The sequence below is a fragment of the Pagrus major genome, chromosome 1 (assembly GCF_040436345.1).
Source record: "Pagrus major chromosome 1, Pma_NU_1.0".
Lineage (NCBI taxonomy): Eukaryota > Metazoa > Chordata > Actinopteri > Spariformes > Sparidae > Pagrus > Pagrus major.
This window is the reverse complement of record NC_133215.1, coordinates 15,450,500-15,472,992: the sequence shown is the minus strand read 5'-3', so window position 1 is coordinate 15,472,992 and position 22,493 is coordinate 15,450,500. Positions and strand designations below refer to the sequence as shown.

The 22,493-nt window shown below is 38.2% G+C and overlaps 1 protein-coding gene across 1 annotated transcript; it reads left to right on the top strand.

The window, feature by feature from the left end:
- Positions 1–1,510: 1,510 nt before the first annotated feature.
- usp53b (ubiquitin specific peptidase 53b) lies at positions 1,511–21,788 on the top strand. The gene is made up of 17 exons (XM_073478652.1): positions 1,511–1,790; positions 3,340–3,536; positions 3,927–4,087; positions 5,084–5,176; positions 5,366–5,500; positions 5,982–6,095; positions 6,346–6,428; positions 7,117–7,222; positions 8,489–8,635; positions 8,980–9,129; positions 9,231–9,399; positions 12,375–12,497; positions 12,642–13,368; positions 14,104–14,165; positions 17,163–17,241; positions 17,372–18,210; positions 19,095–21,788. The coding sequence occupies exons 2-17, from the start codon at positions 3,443–3,445 to the stop codon at positions 19,169–19,171; spliced, it is 3,159 nt and encodes a 1,052-aa protein (XP_073334753.1). The 5' UTR covers positions 1,511–1,790; positions 3,340–3,442; the 3' UTR covers positions 19,172–21,788.
- The last annotated feature ends 705 nt before the right edge of the window (positions 21,789–22,493 follow it).

Sequence of the window (22,493 nt, the reverse complement as noted above, 5' to 3'; positions counted from 1 at the left end):
TTCGCAAACAGATTTCAATCTTGGACTGAAAAGCAGTGAGGATTTCTCAGTGTAACAACTCATGAAGAGTGAATTTACACTATTTTTCACAGGCTGGCCGGCATGCTGTGGACTCTCACACATTCATACACACACAAATGAGCACACATGCAGTACTGAACACAATATACTAGGACACACTATACTCAAAGGAAGTGAATGAGAAAGGCAGCAGCTGATGAGCACTTGGCATGGGGCATGAGGCTGGTAAGCACTGGGTTAACTGTAAGGCCGGGTAATATATCAATATTATATTGGTATTGTGTTCTGAGACTATATATCACCTTATTTTTTGGATATTGTTAAGTATCATAATATGGCATAAGTGTTGTCTTTTCCTGATTTTAAGACTGCATTACAGTGAAGTGATGTAATTTTCTAAACTTACCAAAATCTCAATGTGGTAATATTTTGTAAAAGTACCAATAGTAATTCCTAAAACATTCTCGCAATATCAATATCAAGGTATTTGGTCAGAAACTTTGTGATATTTGATTTTGTTGCCAGTCCAAGCATTTACAGCGTGCTTTTGAACACATTTCAAAATATCCAGACATATAATTTATCCCATATAGCCTAAAAAATATGGCATTATTATTCTAAGGCCATATCACCAAGCTCTTGTTCACTGTGTCATTTTATCTCCAATTTGTAGAATGGATCCGAAAATCGAGCTCAGAATTATTTGTGTACTGTATAATGAGGCCAGACATCACAGAAAAACTTTGTTCTATTTTGGACAGATCCACTAAAAACAGGAAGAGACACACCAATGAGTGTCATTTTTGCTGACTCTGGCTTGTGCGCACCATCAGCCTCTTTCAGTTGTCCTGTCTACACTTAAAACCTGCTCAGCTCTGCGGGCTGTTCCCCTTCCAGGCCCTCCATCTGCCCTGATTTGTGTGATTTCATGTCCTGTTTACTGCGGAGACAGACACGGCAGATCTGTGTTGCCATTTGATCAAAATGAATGCTAAATATAACGTGTTATTTGCACCAGTGTGACAAAATGATAACAAAGAAGATGAACGCATGACAACTTCTTTGTCCAGTGTTGCTTGTAATGGAAATTGTGACATATTTACACATATGTAGTATTTCATATGGACTAAAAATCAAAATATAAAATGGTATTCTGTTCTGTTGTTTGACATTCAAGTGAGAGCAAAAAACAAAATAAATAAATAAATAAATAAAAACAGGCAGGGTTTAGTCCCCACAGTGCTGCATGATTATGAAACCAGTGCGGTCATGTGATGTCTTCTCTCATCATCATCATGACAAGTTGGAAGTCTGACCTTCCGCCAGGCAGCACACAGTTTGCCATGCAGGGATTGAAGATTGCAATACAGCAGCAGTGCACTTGAGGCTACACTAGGGGCGGAGTTTGACCTCTCAAGTCTGAAAACATCACTAATCCGCGTCGTAAATTCTGGCACAGGCCATCACTGGCCCCGTTTGTACAGAAAAGGGACGAATTTTCACCGAAATAACACTGTCCCGACCGAGTCTGTGTGGCATCATACAGAGGCTCGGGCTGCAGCCTGTGTGCGTGTCGGAGGGATCGGGGGGGAATGCTGCACTATGACAGATAGTGCGTTACATGCGTCTGGACATATCTGCAGTCATTTCTAGGCAGTTTTATTCGCAAGGATTTCGGAGAGAAGTGTTGGGATTTGCGCGTTGACAGCTGGACCGCCCTGCGCCTTCTTCATTGGAGGCGAGCGACCAAGTGTCCGCTTCCCTTTAAGGTGAGTCGGCACAGCACTTGTTTTCTGCATGCCTGAATGCAAGTTGCGGCATATTTATGCTACTGTAGCTGACCGGGCGCTGTTCCCATGTACAGTTCACCGTCAGGCTGGTGCAGCGCCGGCAGCGTGTGTGTCTCTGCTGTGGGAGCGCGCTTGTCGAGGCTTTGGTGCGTTGTGTTGTTTTGTTTTGTTTTTTTGACGCAGGGAAACACGGGATGGTCATACAATCTCGTCCACTATAGGATTTATGTCCTCTTTATGAAACCTACTGCAAAGATGGGCGCTTATGTCAGACCGTATAGGCCTATATGGGCATCACATGGTGTCAGAGAGGTTGCTGCAGAAACACATGTGGGCAATGATACCAAATAAAGGCTTTACATGTAAATTCCCATGATGAAAACGCTAGGATTTTAATGAAACGGGTCATTTTGTGATCTGAAATCACTCTGAGATTAATTTAAAGGTCTGTGATCAACAACAACAAATACAAATACATTTTAGCACACAAAAAAGCCATTTACAAATATTTACAAGTAACAAAATGAAACATACTATCTCTGGTGAAGTTGAAATCCTGTTGCAAAATAACAGTCATGTCTCTTTGTCATTTAATCATTAATGGAAATATTGATTTCCTCTCCCTATGTATGAACATGGTGAATGTAAACAAAGCAGAGCTGCATCAGATTTAAACAAAATGAATTCAGTGGTCGTCTAATGTGGGACCTTGTTGCACATGTCAAGCTATGGGCTTCAGTTCTGTGTTCAGATGTTTTGGGTGGTGGGTTGAGCCCCCTTGTTTATGTTTGTATCAAAAATGTTGGCGTAAAGTTTGATGTGAATGAGCATCAAAGAAGACAAACTGCTGTTTACACTGATTGTTCGCCTAATCCTAATGCAGCTATTTATTATGATGACACATTTTCATATGCAGAGGAAAATAATGTGCTCCAGAGCAACACTATCCTTGCAAATCTGATAAAAGATACATTAAAAAATAATAACTATAATGAAGTTATTGTAGTTTTGTCCCTTGCATCATGATTCTTACCCTACTTTGTATATTGAACTGTTTTTTCTGCAGCAATCAGGCAATGACAGGTCGAGTACAAATAAAAACAGATTTAAAGGTATCTGAGTATCTGTAAGTTGTTTTTAATGAGAATGCAATGATGTTTTCAGACCAAAAGTTAATTAGGTTGTTTTTTCTCTATGAGCAGATGTTAAGTATGTTAAAGTATTAAAAAACAGTGAAGATGTACTTGCATCATTGTGGTCACAATTCAGATTTTGAAGGTTTCAGATTATAGAAGTGTTGTACAACTCAAAGTTCAGGTCTTAAAATTTCCGAACAAGTTAAAATATAAAACAGTATTTACAATTAATTACATGAGAATCAACTCTGGTGAATTTCATGCTGGATTTGTGTTTGTTTGCCCTTTTGCTGTATGTTAGTATGCAGGAAATGTCTACTTCACTGCTTCTTAAGCATTAATTGCCTGCTCGTCACTGACTGCACTGTGGACTTGTACATTTATGTCCTCAGATATCGTCCAGTTGCTATTCAATGTCCATTAGCACATGGCTGAGGCTGCCCTGTGGCTGATCTTGACAATGCTTTCAACTAACCGCTCTGGAGGTGCGTGGGGATGAAATGGATGGAGCCCATGGCCAGACCAACGCACCAGCTCCCACCTCCCAGCATGTCCAGCCGCAGCAAGTCTCCCCCCAACTCTGGAGAAGGTAGATGACATGATTCATCTGGCGTCCAACCAAATCAGTCATTTGGATTAGTGATGTAATGGAAACGGTGTCCAAGATGAACTAAATTTTCACCCAGGGTTGTTTATTATGCCTCCACCATGCCATGCAATAATAATCACATTTTGAATCATGAGTGTAGTATACATGTTTGGTATGTTTTGAGTGGCTAATCAAAAGTAGCATTTTTTCTGTTTAATAAAAACATCCACAACATGTGATATATGGTATAATATAACATAATATAATATAATGTAATGTAATTTTTAAAGGTTACACATGGGTTGCTTTTAAAGAAGACAATGACAAGCACCCTCTGAGTGAAATACCACACAAGTGACACATGACACAACTGGAGAATTTTTTTATCAGTTGCAGGCGGTAACTCCATGTCATGGGTGAAGATGTTCAAAAAACCTGGAGGAGGCCTGAAGAAATCCTACCAGCCTGGGAGCATGCTATCTCTCGCGCTTACCAAAGGCCTGCTGAATGAGCCCGGGCAAAACAGCTGTTTCCTAAACAGTGCCGTTCAGGTGAGAACCATTTTCTACCAGCTCTAAATTACAAAAAAAACGTACTTAAATTACATCTCAATGCTCAAAAAAACAAATTCTCATTCTACCATCTTTGCTCTGTTGAAATGGTTGCATTAAATAAAACGTTTTTGAACACCAGAGAGCAGAAGTAGACCCCGAACCAACTCAGCAAGTTTTTTTTTCCACCTGCCAATGTCATTTTCCTAACCTGTTTTAGATTAAACCTCAACCACTTCCATATGATGAAAGCCTCGACGACTGCATTCCTATTACAGCCCTTCAGTTGCTGTATTGTCAAAGCTAGCTAGCTAGTTCTCTAATTCAAGCCTCATTTCCCATTACTCAACAGCAGACACACATTGAACTTACAGTTAGGTAATGGCACACTAGCTAGCTAATTCTTTTCTCTGTTACATTAATTCAGTAGCTGTCATGTCAACTCTAGCTAGCTGATTCTTGTACAGTATATTCATCAAATTCAGTGCCCAATATCTCTATTTTCCAAGTGACACATAATGTAACTATTCTTACTTACTGTTGACCCTTCGGAAGTAACATTTTCCATTACTTAACACCAGACAACCAATAGGAAATAGCATGCTAGCTAGCTATCTCTAGCAGTAAATTAATCAAATTCAGTGCCGCATATCGCTATTTTCAAAGCTACTGTAGCTGCTGTATTTTGCGAGACCTGTGTGAATGCGGTTTCCATGGAGTCACAGCCATGAAGTCTTTCTTCATAAAGAGGTAGACTTGGTTTCATCTAAAATAGTTAAATTAATGAGCTGAAAATGACTAAAAGCTGAGGAAAGCTGCAGTGTCGAGTATTCATTTTCAGTGAATTCGGCAGTACTCGCCACTCTTTTACATCACATCAAAAACATTGCTATACATCTTTCTTTCAATTTGAGCCTCTGAAACTTAAATAAAAATTAAACAGGTTTCAGTTAATGTCAGTATTTTGTTAAGTGTGCTGTTGTTAAACCTTTACAGGTGCTTTGGCAGCTGGACATTTTCAGGAGAAGTTTGAGACAGCTCTCAGGTCACTTCTGTCTTGGTGATGCCTGCATTTTCTGCGCTTTAAAGGTTTGAGCTGAACCTGGAATTATTTGTAGTATTGTTGATTTTTTTTTTGTTTAATCCCTAATCTTTTACATATTAATATTTGATGCTATAATAACTGTCCACAAAAGCAAAAAATGGTCACAAATTATAATTTGATGACGAAAAAGGTCATTTTTAATACAGTAACAAACCATTGTTTTTCTTTTTCAGAGTATCTTCAGCCAGTTTCAGCAGAGCAGAGAGCGTGTGCTCCCCTCCGACAGCCTGCGCAATGCCCTAGCTGAAACTTTTAAGGATGAGCAGCGCTTCCAACTTGGCCTGATGGATGACGCTGCTGAGTGCTTTGTACGTTGACACTGTGCCTTTGGCTTTTAATCAAAGTAATACTCAGAGGAAGACCTTTCCACGGTAACTGTGTATTAAATAATGTTATGGTGCTTCCTCTTCTGTGACACTGAAGGTAAAAAGAAGCAGAGGCCACTGACAAAATACCTAGGCTCTGTGTAACCATCTCTTTTATCTACTGTATGTAAAGTATGAATGTGGCCTCTTGCTTTTTAGCATATTTAAGTCCTGTTAGGATTGTATTTTGGATTTAGTTGATTAAGGTTGCCTTTTGACTGAGTTTTGTGGGTGTAGTCTTGGTCTGCATAGTGCCTAGATCATCCAAAATTCTCAAAATTAGAACACTGTCAAGCTGAATTGTTCAGTTAAAACTTCCAAAATCTTTCATTTTTTGTGTTTCTAATTGTTTAAGAGTGCTCTATAGTGTGTTTGCATGTATTCAATGTTGGTACTGTATCTGATCTAGTCTCTTATATATTAGGAGAACATCCTGGAGCGAATTCATTTACACATAGTTTCAGACGCTTCAACTGATGCTTGTTCATCCAAATCCTGCATCACCCATCAGAAATTTGCAATGATGCTTTATGAACAGGTAACTAAGTTTTTATTATGATATCATTTTATCTGCTTAATGGTGTTAAAAAAACAATGCAATACTTAAATAAGATGTGTATTAATGTGACATATATTGGGCCAGTAATAAGTAAGTAAATGTGGCTTTTTTTTACTGTAGAATAATAATAATAACAATAATAATGAAGACAACATTACTTAAATTACAAAATTACTTCTAAAATATTAACATTTAATCTGTAAAATAATGTGCAACTTTTCCTTTGCAGTTTGTGTGTCGCTGTTGTGGTGCATCGTCAGACCCACACCCATTCACAGAATTCGTACATTATGTCTCAACCACTGCTTTATGGTGAGTACTTGATTTTCTGCCATGGCTTTAAAAATGGGATACAAAAATCAGGCCAGAGTGCTAATCCTGATTTAAATGTCAAAGTACTAAATAAGGTTACGAGAAAATTATTTGATTGGATTTTTTATTCTATTTCCTTCCTGTCCTTTAACAGGGACAGCTTGAGTATCTTAATAAATATTGTTAGTATTGTTCATTATTTTTGTTGAAGTACATACAGTGTGAACATTCTTAATCATGAATTTGACCTTGACATGGATGGCATATTTTTGGGCACCTGATCAACACAGTAGCAAGTAGCAAGTAGTAGCACAAACAGATATTGCAAAATATTTAATTTTTTTAAATTTACAGTTCAGGATTTTATATGTATGCTCAGTGGCCACTGTATTAGGTACCCCTATAAAATTTAACATATAAATATGCTCTTCCTAAATGTAGAATTGGCAGATTTGTTGTATTGATTGGCATTAAATCAAGTAGGCGTGGTTAGTGTATATTCTGTTTAAAACATGTCATTCTGATTACGCAGTTTATCTCAGTTGTTCCATTTCCTACATCAAATAAACAAGGATTGCAATGATGGAATATTGTATTTCCACTAAGTGAAAAACATAATATTAAGGACTTTTTCAACATGTTTTAAATCCAATTATTTACGCTAAATACTCTCTGTTTTTATTCACAGCCAACAGGTTGATCGCATGTTGGGGAAGAACGAGCGGCTCAGGTCAGACATGTTTGGAGAATTGCTGCAGGCAGCAAACAACACAGGTGACCTCCGAAGCTGCCCGGTATGTGATTTATTGTCATTTTGATGTGACGTTTTTCTTAACCAATGAGACATGTTTACTAAGCAGTGGCTCAATATCTTTAACCATTCTGCTGTTTTCTTTAGTAAATGTAGATTTGTTGCAGGCACCTATTGATGAATAATTTAACCGAACAACAACGTTACTGTAAAATGGTTGATTAAAACGATTCTTGTAGTTATGCAGAGTACACTCTGTGCTTTGTGCTGTGACACTGCACTTGAAGCAGCGGGAAGGAGACAGTGCCAGACTAGTGTTGAGATATAAATAGCAGTAAGGGCATATCCACTGTTTTTCTCTCATCTGTATTTGCTACCGCTGTCTTCCTCTTCAGTGTGCATCAGTTTGGTGAAGCTGAGTGCTCTGTTCCCTTTACCCATTATTCTTAACCCATAATGTGAGCTCCAGTGTTGACTTTATCATACTGATGTGCTGATAATACATGCTGTTTGGTTCTTTCCTTCAATCATCCTTTATATGATATACTGAAGTGATAAGTCACATGTCTAGGTGTGTGTGTGTGTGTGTGTGTGTGTGTGTGTGTGTGTGTGTGTGTGAGTGAGTGTATGTGAGTGAGTGTGAGTGTGTGAGAGAGGGGGAGAGAGAGAGAGAGAGAGAGAGAGGGAGAGAGAGAGAGAGAAAGCCATAGCCCACTACTCTGACATTTTGGGAAATTTGCTAATTTATTTATTACTGAGACTTAAAAGTAAAGATTTTATCTCCGTGTTCTCAGTTGTGATATCGGTCCAGCAGGTTTTTAGCTGACATTAGCACAAACACTAGAGGCAGGGGAACAGTTATCCACTGCCAAAAGTGAACAACAAAATATGCCTTCCAGCAACTCCATAATCGTGATTCAACACAATGACATCCTATCAAGTTAATACACTGCACTAGATTTAGATAAGTCTGGTGCATTGGTTTCTGTCTTGTTGCTGTATTTGCGTATTTTTAATGTTACTGTTTATCTCATCACCAAAACATCCAGGAGTCTGCAGGGTTTTTGTTTAGTGTTACAAAAGCCAGACATTTTGATTTAATGTATTTGGCCAAGCTGTTGTTTGTCAAAAAACAGAAATGGAAATTAAAAATACCTTTTAAAAAAATGCTTAAACTATTTATTTTTATTGAAATGCCTCTGAAATGTTCTTTTACTATAGGTACTAAATAAAGACAAATATTTTGGAAATAAAACTGATTTTGAAATGTTGTTGTGGACCTGCATATGTTTTTCTTCATATTTTGCAGAGCAACTGTGGTCAAAGTATCAAGATCCGCCGTGTGCTCATGAACTGTCCAGAGATTGTCACTATAGGATTTGTATGGGATGCTGAGCAGTCTGATCTTACGGATGAAGTCATTCGGTCACTCGGCCCAAATCTGAACCTATGTGGGGTAAGAGCCGAAGCAAAACCTCACCAGATGACAAACAGAAATGTATTATTTGCAACACAGAGGACTGCCAGTTTAAATGTTCTAGATGTGCTCCCACATTGACAAAAGTCTGCAAAGGATTCATGTACTCATGTAAAACATTTCAATGATCATAACTATTTGATGACTTTTGTCCATATAATGATGGTCAGTGAGCTGTAATCTCTCTCCAAAAAAAAAAAAAAAAAAAAAAACACCACTTCAGGGTATCTAAAACACAGATTTTATTCTCATAGGATTTAATTTAAAATCTGCCAAAAAGCAATATGTGGGGATCAAACTTGTCTCAATTTGCTCTCTTTCAGCTTTTCAACCGTGTCACTGATGAAAATGCCAAACGGAGTGAGCTACATCTGGTGGGGATGATCTGTTTTTCGAGTAAACATTACTCAGCCTTTGCCTATCACACCAAATCTTCAAAATGGATGTTTTTTGATGATGCTACTGTAAAGGAGGTTAGGAACTCTGCCATTAATCTGCTTTATCCCTGTTCAAAAGTCAACTACCTGTTACTGTGTGTTACATGCTCTTATGTCACACTTGCCTTTTTCCTCAGATTGGATCCAAATGGAAAGATGTTGCTTCTAAATGTATCAGGGGACATTTCCAGCCACTTCTTTTATTTTACACCAATCCTGAGGGATCTCCAGTGTCTAATGAAGATGCACCACGACAAACTACCATGTGTCCTCGCTACAAAGCCCAAGTAAATGGTGACGCAATAGGTAGGACAATCCTCCAGTTATCACTCAGCACACCTGACCCTCGCACGTCTGTAAGACATTCAAGATTTGTATATTTAGACATTTTTGAAAATTATTATTTAGGTATAAAGGCCTCAGAAAGACTTTACTACTATATCAAACAGAGCGATAGGTAATAAAGCTGTTCTCTTTTACTATTAACTTTGAATAAATTCATAATTTGTTTCTAATTGGTTGAAAAGTACATGTAACTATTACTGGGGCATCTTGAACATGGCTCTAAATCAATTAAGCTTGTATTAAACAACAGATAACCACAGCAGAAAAACATTACAGTTAGTTACTAGTTAATATGCTACCAGTTAACCCACACTCCCCTTTAAGCAAGTTAATCTAACTCTGAAAAAGACTAGATGGAGATTCAAACATGTAAACATGAAACATGTCTCACTTTTCTTTGAAAATAGTAAAAATGTAATATTCCACACTGTTACGCCTGGCTCTGAGGCCACAAACAACACACAAATTGCACTTTTCCTCCAGTTCATTCATTATTTTCTTATCTCAGGACACCTCGTCATGCATTACTGCCTTGTCATGGATTATCCCACTTAGACCATAGTCAGCTGCCAAAAAAAATGTTTATAAATCACTCACTGATATTTGTTGAAAGCTTTGGACTGCATGCAAAACATGACAAGGAATTAATGAATGAAAGTAGAATTTGAGCTGAATCAACATAGGCATAATCCACACTAAACTGTGCAATCATGAGACAGATCTCTTTAAAGTTTATCCCATGTCTGTTTGTCTGCATTGAAAATAGTATGTTCATTCAAATGCCACAAAACAATATTTTTTCTTGAGTGTGCGAGCAGATATAGTCTTACTATAACACAAAAAATGGTGCCAAAAGCGAGAGGAAACATTAGACAGCTAATATCCTCGTCAGTCTTCAGGTTATGTACATAATAAAATGCTGTATGTGAATGCAGCTATACACTCATGAGCAAGTTTACAAATGTTTGTTTTTTTTTCTCAAAAAGTGCACTTTGACATCATATTTGGATAAAAATGCTGAAGTTACTATATTATTTTATTGTCGTATACATATACAGTAGGGTAAATTAATTGACAGCAGCACAGAAATATCCTTTGTGATGTGTCAGGAACTCAAAGTGAAATTAAACTGTAACATAGCGTATTTAATAATAAGACATTATTATAGGGATCAGAAGATCAATTTCGATTCGTCTAATAATTTCATTTACATCAATCCTAGTTTATTATAGCATCTGGACATTTTTTATGAAAGTAAGTCACTAAGTAAAATTAAACATCAAACAATGTCATTACCTATGGCAACAACAATTTCACTCCACAAATTACAGTTATGGTTTGCAGTGGGATTGCGAGAGTGCTGTTAAACCGCAGGCAGAAAGATTGTCCTGCTCAGTGTGCTGGCTTGAACTTGGCATGAGGATGATGCCTCTGTTGCACGCAGATTACCACCCACGCCTCCTCCCTAATCCCTGATTCTGTGGCCAAGCGCACTCTGCTCCTGCCCCACAGTTCTCACTCCTCCCCGAAACATTTCCGATGTTTGCCTCCATTAATTTATCTGCTTGGGTTTTTTGGCAATGCCACCTTGCTCGCTTAGATGGATTGTTCTGTTTTAGTGTTGTGTCCAGATACTTTGACTGGCATGGGACTGGATTCTTGTTTTTATGAAAATATGTGTAAGTAATCGATTAGTTTTGTTTTAGAATGAGATATGGCTCTGATTTTTAATGTATTGTATGCATTATTAACATTTGTCTATTTTGTTAAATTACTTTATATTGAGGTCAACTGAAGTACTGTTTTGCAGTACACAGTGGATGTGGTCATATCTACTAACTGCCCTTCAGTATAATACTGCATTACTAAGCCTGAGAATCTCAGTATAACTTCAGGCAACATGATGAAGAGAGTAATGGTTAATTACTTGGTAGTTGTGTATGGTGCACTTCATCTAAATCTAGTATTCTTCTTTCAGTGGGACTACTCTAATGTCAGCATTAGGCTACATAACAAATCTGGAAATCCATAATACTACAGCTTACTCACTGCTACTACTCATCACTGTGTAACATCCAGGAGCCATGCACATAGACACAGCTTTGTGCGATTTTGCCTCATGTTTGCGGGAGAATATTTATTAAACTGTTATGTTTTACTGTAAATCGTGACAAAAATACAGAGCATCTTTTTGAAGTACAGTGCTTATTGAATAAAAACACAAATATAAAGAACAATGCGCCAGAAAGTGAAACTCACATGCTGAAAGGAGGAGCTGAGGACTAAATGTGCAAGGCAGTGCAGCTGTTGGCTGAATGTGTTGATTTGGAGGCAGATGTTCGCAGTTAACGGCATCTCTCGTTTCTCGCTGTGACCTGCCTGCTACAGAGGCAGAGGAACACACCACAGGGTTGGCAAATGTGGCAGCACTAGTGTTTTTTAACATTGCTAATAATGTACTGGCATCTGTTCTTTAGTACAAAAAAAAAACCTAAAAAAAAAAAAGCAATGTGTGTTTCTTGCCCTGTTTGCAGCAAGGTCTGCTGATATAGCTTGGTAGCCTTCATGGTCAAAGAGCTGAACCTGTTATCTAAAGCTAAATACCTCCAGTGCACAGTGACACTTTGTTTGAGGACAAGGTGTAGATCTATTACATATGCTCCAACACCTCTGGTAAACCTCATATGTGGAAGAAAAGCAGGCTGTACCTGTTGATATTTGCTTATATAACAAAAAACAGTTATGTCACACCCTAATTGGCTGTTCATACCCAGTGATGCATTATGAATGTAAAGGGGATTTTAAGGCCAACTAACAATTATCTCCTATTTGCTTCACTGATGTCAGCAGTCTAAGGCTATTGAGAAACCACAAAATAAATCACAATTGTAGAGCAACCACTCTTATACCATTTCAATATTTTTTTTTCCCCTCAGTGAAACATCCGCTTGGCAGTCCTAACAAATTCCAGGAACCTTTCATGGAGAGTTTGCAGAGGCCAAGTGAAACATCCAAAAAGGATCGAGGGTATCGGAAAACGGACCCATCACAACACAAAGGTAAAGCGTTGTTTCTGCATAATTGGTATCAGGGAATCTATGACAATAACAAGGCAAACACAAAGACATACAAGGTGTATACAACCATTGTATGTCATATTTGAAATGGTAGCCCCAAAAATGATCTATTTCCACTCTCTCTAGCGATGGCACATGCAAGATCTTCATCTCCACCAGAGAATGGACCGAGGCCTCCTGTGGACCAAAAATTCAAAAGCTATCCACGCACTGAGAAGTCATCAAACCATTCAAGCAGAGGATCCCAGGAGTCACGTGGACACTCCTTTGGTACACAGGGTGGTGGGCATAGCCGGAGAAACAACACTTCCCCGAATCGCTATGATCAGGAGAGCTGCCAGGAACAATGGGAAAAAGGTGGAGGTGAAGGAAGCCGCAATAAATCTAAGTCCACTTGGAGACCCATTCGGGAGGTGTTAAATGTGGACACTGTGCTGAACGAACTGGAGCAGCGCCGTCAACAGCAACACGACAGCCCGCGGCACAGTAGGCCTTCATTGCAGGAAAGAGTGCACACAGAACAAAGCCGAGACCGGGAGCGGGAGTATGTACGAACTAGAGAGGATAGGAAGCAGAAGTGTTTAATGACGATTTATGAGGACGAACAGCGGCTTGAGACTGAGAGCCATAGCTCTGTAGAGTCAGAAAGCAGGGCCAACCAACAGAGGGGCAGCAGACTTAAGGGTGGCCCCAAGACACTGCTGCGTAGTGATACCTGGACTATTCAAAGGACAGAGTCTGGCTATGAGAGCAGCGATAGACTCAGCAGTGGCTCCACTAATCCTGACTCACCTGGTGTTGATGGCTTCATTGTTAAAGACCAGAGATCAACACCTGAGGCACAGTTGCAAAGGTAAGAAACAACTTCTTTATTGTTCGATTGACATTTTTAAGACAAATGGAGTTTTAACATCAAAGATGTTGGAACACTACAAGGAAAAATAAATTACCAAGTCATTCCCCAATAGAGACAATAGGGCAGATAATACACACTGCATGTTCACAAAACTGTGCATACAGGTAAATTGTAACATCTCATGAATTCCTAACATGTACTGGACCTGAGGGCATATATACGTAAAAGTATCCATGGTATAATTTTCCTTTAAATAAAGTTCAAAGGAAATGCGTAAGTAGTTATTGGTAATTAAGGTGGGATTTAGTTAAATTAGTTAAAAGAAGTTAAGTTTCAGTTTATGAGATACTACTGTTATATTAGGGTTCTCATATTATGTATATCATTCTTGTATAGTTATCAAAATTACATTTCTAAATATCTATAACTTTATCAAACGTTTAAAGGCTTTCTGTGACAAAATCAGTAACCAATACATGGAGCTCTACACAAGACCTTTTATAACAACAATAACACTAGTAAAATCAATACATATCACATTTTCAGGACATTAAAATCCAGCTGAACCTGAGTAGACAGTAAATTTGAAATTCCTTCATTTCTGCTGTTCTGCCACTGTTTTTTCTCAAGTGTTCTGCATTATTCACCCAGTGCCTCAAAAGACTATGAATGTTTCTTTTTTTTTGTTTGACTGAAAACTTGCTTTGAATAATTTTAGTATTTTATTTTCAGTCAGCTGCACCAAAAAGGAGGCGATGCCAAATCAAGTATATCGTCCTCACCAACACACAATGGTGAGTTCCAAGATTTCAAGGGTTTCCTTAGGTTTTCCAGGAAAAGTAAATGCTTTTGCTTTTAATAAATGTAATAAATGTGTTTGGAATGAACAGAACCAATTGGCTGGTTATAGCTTTCTTTCAGTAATCGGTGTAATTTATGAGTCTTTATACTGTAATATGTTTAGTACGGTTCAGTAGGCAATTTGAGGAAGGATAAGGGAGGCTGCTACTTGTTATAAAAATGACAAAAATGCATCGCTCTTGTTCATCTGTCATCCTCCCTCTCCATCACTAGCAGAGAGAGTGAAGGGGCAGAGTTGTTTAGCTGGATATGTTATTCTAGTCTGTCTTACACGTTTATCCTTTTTCATGGCTCTGAGATATCAATAGTCTAACTGTGCTAAATCCATGGCGCTGAAGTAGCAGATGGAGTTGCAAGGGCCTATTTTTTCTCTCAGTCCCACCCTTCTGCCAGTTTGTCTTGGGTCTATAATATTCTCTAAACTGTACACATTAAAACTCAGTTAAATATAGTAGCCTTTACTGTATACTCTAGATTAGTTTCACCTTCATGATCAAAGTGCAGCAATATGTAGTCACAAGAAAGTGAGAAGATCATGGAGACCTACCTGTAGTATTCCTACAATATTTTTATTATTATTTAGAAGCATCTGTGCTGCTGATAATACATCCCAGACCAAGCTGCCTCTGTAACAAAATATTTTATGACAACAGATTATGTTTTTACTTTAGGGTCAGGGTTACCTTGAGAGATAGCTGGAGTCATGAGATCACACATGAATCCATCTTGCCAGGCTTCTAGTAATGCGCTTAAGGCTGAGCCACAGTCGTTCAGATCAGTCAGCGTCCAATGACGAACTAGTTGCAGCTGGGGGCGTAGTTTAGGTGTGATGATGGGGTGAAAATGGCTGCTCCTTGAGGTTAGCGTAGATGCTGCTATATCATCTAGAGCAAAGAATAACATTGAACGCTCTTCTCCTGACTGCCTTTGGTAAGAGTTTATATACCAACTGCTGGTAGTGGTCTCCTACATTGTCATATAGTTTGTTGATTGGTTGAAGTAAACCCGTGGTGAATGGATGGTTCATCCAATCATCTGGCAAATATTGTAAATGAAAGTGCCTGTCCTTTTTCCAAACAGTTTCCAAGGATGCCTTCTTCAATGGTTCTGTGTAACAAATCATCTGGGCCATCAGGTTAGGGTCAAGGTTGACTTCCCCTGCTAAAAATTAACAAATAACCTGTTGGTACGGTTTATATATATGAGGGCATGGCGATATGGCCTATCACAACAATTTTAGGCTTAATTGCAATACATAATATATTTCTCAATCTTTTCAAAGGACTGGATGACAAAACTAAATATCACAAATTTTCTGACCCTCGATATTGATATTGCAACAAAATTGTGTTTATTAACAAAGAGATTTTTGATAAATACTCATCAGTAGTGTAGAATTAATACTAAGTGGGTAAAGGCAAGTATCAGAACAAGGAAAACAGTCTGCTTAGTTTAGAAAATTACATCACTTCTGCCATATCAGAATATAATGATATTCACATTCTGAGAAGATATATAGTCTCATATCGTGATAATGACATATCTCCCAGCCTGAGTAGATACACAGCCTGATAATGTGTATGCGAATGTTTCACATCAAATCAATTGTAAAAACATAAAGCCAGTGACAAAAGTAAATGGATGTGAAAATGAAAACATGATTAATAGCATAAAGGAATATGTCACTGCACAGGGTCGATTACATCTCACATCTAATCTGCAAAATTTACAGGAAAAGATTTACAAGGAAAAATTAAGTCCTACATTAGATCAGATTTGTAAATACAAAATACACATCCTTCCAAAGGAGGAGTTTGTTCCCTTCTTATCTTTCTTTCTTTCTTTCTTTCTTTATATTTCTGTTAGTTAACAGATGAAGTGTGAGCTGTCTCTGATAATGTGAGAGTAATTGAAGACTGATGCCTGGGTTGATTTCTGAGCTTGGACTGGCTTCTTTCACCTCTTCACCCAGTCAGCCCTGCACAGGCATTAATCTGATGATAATCCCACAAAGCTCATTCAGATAGCACAGCTGGACATGGCTGCCGGCATTGTCATAAATATCTTTCTGTTTCATGCAGTAGTTTGAGTGTGCTGCACTTGATACTTTATCGAGGCTATGTGCATCTCGAGCCAGTGTTTCCAACCAACAGTTAAAGCTTTTATCCTTGCATGGACCTCTCCAGGGCAACAGCAAAGAAAAAAAATGACACATCTATTTTTAAAGGGAAGGAATTCAGCACCAGGCTGCCTCTCACTGTGCTGGTGCACAGAGCGAGCATGCTTACTGGCTCATCCCGCTGTGAGAAAGTCTAGTGAGATTAACACTCTGCTGCTGCCACCTTGTGCCCTAAGAGGACAACAGTTTCATAGTCAGATTTGTAGATGATTATGTCTCCATTTGGTCTCTACTTTTGATTAATTTTGCTTTATTGTACTTGTCTGCATCTTTATCTGCCTAGTTTATAATTAGGGAAGAAGATCAGGGGTTCAGTGAAAAAAGTGTTTGAGCTCTGATATTAATCTCGGAATTCAGAGAAAAACAAATCTGAATTATGAGATTAAAATCTGCGATTTAGCAGGATTCTCAGGAATCTGAATTCAATAAAAAACATTCTGCGAAAACTATAAATCTCAGCACTAAAATCTTCACAAGGCTCTAATCATCTTCTTTATACCTAATGTCTACTTGTTTGTTGTATTTTGATATTTTTATCTTCTGACATAGTGTAGTTTACATTTCAGTCTTCCCTTTTTTAAAAGGAAAGGTCAGGAGGTAAAAATACATTACCTTTTGCATTAATTACAGTCTGTAACAGTTACTTCCCCCAATAGAGTAAGACTGCTATTTGTATTTACGTTTTCATTTTTTTAACATTGCATCGTTTGCTATCTCTATGTTTTGATCACCTTTGTTTTATATTTTATAGGTAAACATCAACTCAAACCTCAGGGAAAGAACCATGACCAAGTTTCACATTCACATCTAAAGTGCAGTCCAAGTTCGAGGTAGTGCCCATAATTATAAATAATATATAAATTGTTCTAATATGTATTGTAATATAAGGACTCGTTAATTGGATTTCTATTATATTTCATGATTATTCCCAACATTCTCTACAACACTTCTCTCTTGTAGACGGAAATCAAAGTACACTTCTAGTAACTCCAGAAAAGCAGTGTCTTCAGAGAGGGACTCAACTGGTTTAGATAACAGGCAGGGTGAGCAGCAGGAGCTGTCAAACTGTAGAGGGCACACTGGAGAAAGTACTGCCCTGAGGCACATCACAAAAACCAGCAGCTCAGAGTGGAACAGCTCCGATGATCTCGCTCTCTCTGAGCCCGAAGACAGAGATAACGCATACCGCTCCAGCAACAGCGAGGCTGTCGCCTCCGAATCCCAGTGTCCTCACATAATGCTGCCATACCACCCTCCCAGCAACGTGACTGCAGAACCTCTCCAACTGAACAATCAGCGTCAGCTCGGCACGACGGTATCTCCTCACCTTCGACCAACCCAGCGGATCCCCCCACACCAGGGTGAAACAAGCCATGCAGCATTTCGTCCGAGGATGCTTCAAGAACCTTTTCCATCAAGCCCTCGTCTTTCATCCACATCCTATGTCAGTCCTCACAGGAAGCCTGACATTTCAGGCCTCAGAACCTTCTCAGATGCGAGCTCCAAGTCGGGCTCTGACCCAGAGAGGAGCACCCCATCATCGTGTGAAAGTGAGGAAAGACTAACTGGTTGCAGAGTGGAGCAGGCAGTGCCAGCTCAAGAGGTTTCTCTGACAACATACTTCAATGTGGATAACTGTATGACGGAAACATACCGTCTCAAGTACCACAACCAGAGGCCTCTTGTGCTCTCTGCCACGGTGCCACGGACAGTGGTTGTGACTGAGCGCAGAGATACAAGCCACACACTCCCCACTGACACATACTCACAAGATGTGCCAAAAGCCAGACCTGAAACAAGTAAGCCTCTCTAAATACGCTTGCAAACCGCAACGTAGGCCTAACCATAGGAGTGGGTAATCTGGCCAAAATATATTATCATGATCTATTGAATCACAATAATGATCCACAATCTAAGTTATGGTCATTTTGAAATGCCCTGTAGACTATAGCCAGACTTGAAATAGCCTATGAATGTATTCCTTTGCACCATTAAAACACAATATTGCATTAAAGACAGTTCTTTTTAGCTGCAAGCTCCACTATTTCACTAACTTTAACTAATGTTGCATTGTTTAAAGTACCTAACAATTGGAAGAGCCACGTGAAGTTATTTGTCCAGTCAGCATTGCCATCTAGATGGCTACATCACTCTATTGGTATCTATCTGCTAGTCGGTGAGGTTATGTGAAGTTTGGAAACAGAAGTAAGTGGCTATTTATTAACGCAATCTTCTATGATTCACCTGAAAAGTAGATTGTGGACAACTTCAAGATCGATCATGATCTAAAATCGGCAGATCGCCCACCCTTAGCTAACCATTATGACAATATACTGTATATACTTTGAGATTAAATAAATTCAGCTGTCAGTGTTGAATAAAAATCAGCCGGACTATTGTACTGCAAAATTTATGTTTCAATGTAACGAAGGATCCTGATTTGTCAGGTATTAAATGTGCTGCTAAAAACAGACATTCCTGTCTGGTTATTTTGAATCCATTAACAGCTTCTCAATTAAGACAATTTACGATTTCACCATATGTATTAATATCACGATAGAAAATATTGGAAAAGACAAAATAACACGATTTATTTTGGTTTCTCTGTTGTGGTGTAAATATACAAACAGGGTGAACCATGAAACCTAATTTAAACAATATTTTTCTATTTGTTTCCTTACAGGCCATAATAGCAATAAACCCACTGCAAAATGGAACCCAGTGACAGCCAAAGGACTGGATGAACGTGGTTTTTTATGAGCGTTACTTGGTAAGGTTTGTTTACACAGATGGACAGTGGTCAGTAGAGTACTAACTGGATGCCAAAGAGTAGAGAATGGAATGGAAATATGTTCTGAGGCACGATATCTCCAGATTGAGTGGAATTTATTTATGCAAGCTTGTCATATAAGTAAAACCTATTTCTAAATGCTGTTGCGTATTGTTTGACGGACTCTAAACTATCACGTATACTGTACCGTCTTCCATTGTCCTGCAGTGTTGCTGCAAGGAGACTTTGTTTTAACCAAAATCTGATTGGACTGTTTTCAGTTTGCACAAAGGGTTTTTGAGTCTTTATTATTCTTTTTGTCACCTTATGTCAAGTTAAAAAAATTATTTTTAAAATGTTTGTTTTTTATTTGTGCAATAGTTCTGCAGAAGTGTTGCAGAAATTAAGATATATTAATGTATTGCAATTAAGGCATGAGACAATGTGATGAGCCACAGTTGGATTGATTATGCAGTGGTCTGTACAGTTATTATATGAAAATGAAACAAGGAGATGTGACAACAAATGATAAGATATGTTATGGATACTTGATCAGAATATGATGTCATTCTACACAACAAAATAAAAACCCAGAGGCCGAAGGTTTGCACCTTCAGCAGCAGGTTTAAGGGTAGTTCATTTATTTACATCTGTCAGAGGAGTAATATCTGGGCAGCTTACCGACTTTATGCATATCGAGGGCTTTAGGTCACCAGGGAACAGACATTGCAACATTTACGGTTATTCAGTTAACGATTTGCTTCAACTCTTATCATTTATAAGTTATTTTACAACATTTATGTGTTAATGAATGACTGAGGGCTGCCCCGTACCAGTTAGTCTCCTGGGCTGTGAAATTCTTAATAACTCATTGATTCAAAATGAGTTAACTCTCTATAAAATCATTGGCAGTTTTCATGCATTCATTCATAAATACGTATACATACACGATTTCTAGAACTGCGCTTTTGCTTGACTGCGTTCGGTGTCGGGCAGTCTACAAATCCGATAATTGGTTGACTAAGATGTTGTGTAGTTGAGGCAGCCCTCAGGTTATTCAATAGGTCACTATATACTGTACAACCATGTCACCTCATGTATTCTACCTTCGATTGTGCTGGTTCTTGTAATCCTTTTTTGTAATTCACAGTGATGTCAAATTGTATTTTTTCAGTCTTCCTTTTCAAGTAGACAGATTTAAACAGGTCTGTACCTGCAGGTATTTTCATAATGATGCCAATATAAATAATATGCCTATCTGATATTGACCATACAACACAACAATTATTCATGTTCATAAGACTAATGTTCTGAAACCTGCATGTGGCCTTTACAAAGTTTTACTAGCTGTGTGTACAGCATAAGCATGAGCATGATAACAGTGGACTTTGAGTCCAACAGACATAAATTCTATTGGATTTTATGTAATTGTAATAAAATCAATTCATTAAATAGCAATTTGTAACTACAGTTGATTTGGAAACTTTTTTAACACTTGAATGTTGTTCTCTTCCTCTTGCTCATGCAAGGACACATACATTGGATTATGCATTCATTGTAAATATAAACATATGATGCAAACAATACACTAGAAAACAGCAGACAGTCAAGACATACTATGCATTCATGAAAAAATTAAAGCAGATTTTAGTAATTTTACGGCTTTGTATTCTGTACACTTGACATTCCCGAGAGCACATAAAAATCAGCGTGTTGTGCAATTGTCATTATAAGTATACAATTTATTTTGTGCTCACTAGATTTTATTTTTTCCTAAACATCCTGACACTTATTCATTTTTCACTTTTCACCACAATAACCTCTTCTCCAGGTATTTCTAGACTATTCTAACCGCACACATTTAGTCACTAAATTTGCTGTGTTTGTATGTGTTGTGTTTGTGCTGTCCGACACCAAAGGATGGTGTTTAGAGATATATGAGAATAACACCTAAACTTGTAATTTGAGCATCTACTTTGTCATGATTTATTTATTGACACTGTTCAAATTGAAGAAAAAGAAGGCATAAAATGTAGCTGAGCTATTAAGAATTTCTTTAGCTGAGCAGTATAATGTTTCAAATAACATAAGGATGCCTTTATATATGTTGATTGTGCTTTAGTAAATATAAATCACTCGTTTTACTCCTTTTTAAGATATCTAATATATTCACTGGATAAAGAAATCCAAATGGCTAAACTCTCGGATTAGATGAAGCTTGGTCAAAGTATATTTACCAGATTATCTTAATGTTGTCTCACCTGCAAAGTTTGTTTTTGTGTTTTTTTTATGTGATTAACGGTTATATCATTTATTTACAGTATTTGTCCTGTTATTTAATTATTTTCTTCATCTGTAAAAAATAAGAATTCTATTGTTTTCACACAAGTTGTATTTTGCATTCTGAACTTTGTGTCTTCAGTTGTATCAAGAGTGCCTTGGTATTTTCAGTGTTTTTTGTGATTGAAACCACGATTTGACAATGAAGGCGATAAATGAAAGGGATGTCATGCAAAATTTAAAAATATGCAATGCTAATAGTGACATATCTGATGACACGCCTCTGTGTGCACCATTTTACTACAAGTGTGTGTGTGTGCGTGTGTGTGTGTGTGTGTGTGTGGGAGTGGCGGGGGGGGGGGGGGGGGGGGGGGGGATTTGTGCCAGGCCCAGTACTCCTAAAAGCCCTTTCAGACTTGGAAGCTACAACCACAGCCGCAATCTCAGCAGTTCATTCTCCATTCAGCTTCAATTCGCAAAAGTTTGACATTTTGCAGAAAATGTGAAAATCTGGGCTCTTGAGTGGCAAGTGCTTCCCACCTTCTAGGCTGCAAAGCTTCCTAGTTTGAAAGAGCCTTAATGTATAAAAACTGAAAGACTTTTTTTTAGTGGTAAAGAGTTATTAATTGCGCATGCCTGTGTGTCTGTGTGCGAGCTTGGAAAAAGAGGCCGATAATTGATTTTCCTCTTTAACCCACGATCTGTAGTCTTCAGTCACAGTACCTTATATGCTCAAGAGGCCTGTTTGACAATAGGTCTTCCTGTTCTGTGTCACATAACGTCACACTTGGCATTGCATCAGTCCATATCTTTTATCTTGTGCTAAATATATGGGGACAGAACTTAATTAGACTGTATTGCATCAACACTGAGGAACAAAAGAAAACTTGCCACATTATCTCACTGATTATATCTGATAAGTTCCTGGCTGATGTGGCCTGATGTGTTGGAACTGTATGCCTCACTAAATCCTATTGTCATGCCTGTGTGTGTGGTGAGGATTTGGCCTGACATTACTGTTGAATTGAGTTG

Bases quoted from the DNA above. Each gene is read 5' to 3' on its own strand.
- usp53b (XM_073478652.1), top strand. From the start codon at position 3,443: ATGAAATGGATGGAGCCCATGGCCAGACCAACGCACCAGCTCCCACCT. The intron at 3,537-3,926 runs GTAGATGACATG...TTTTTTTATCAG, and splicing joins TCCCCCCAACTCTGGAGAAG to TTGCAGGCGGTAACTCCATG. The intron at 18,211-19,094 runs GTAAGCCTCTCT...GTTTCCTTACAG, and splicing joins AAAAGCCAGACCTGAAACAA to GCCATAATAGCAATAAACCC.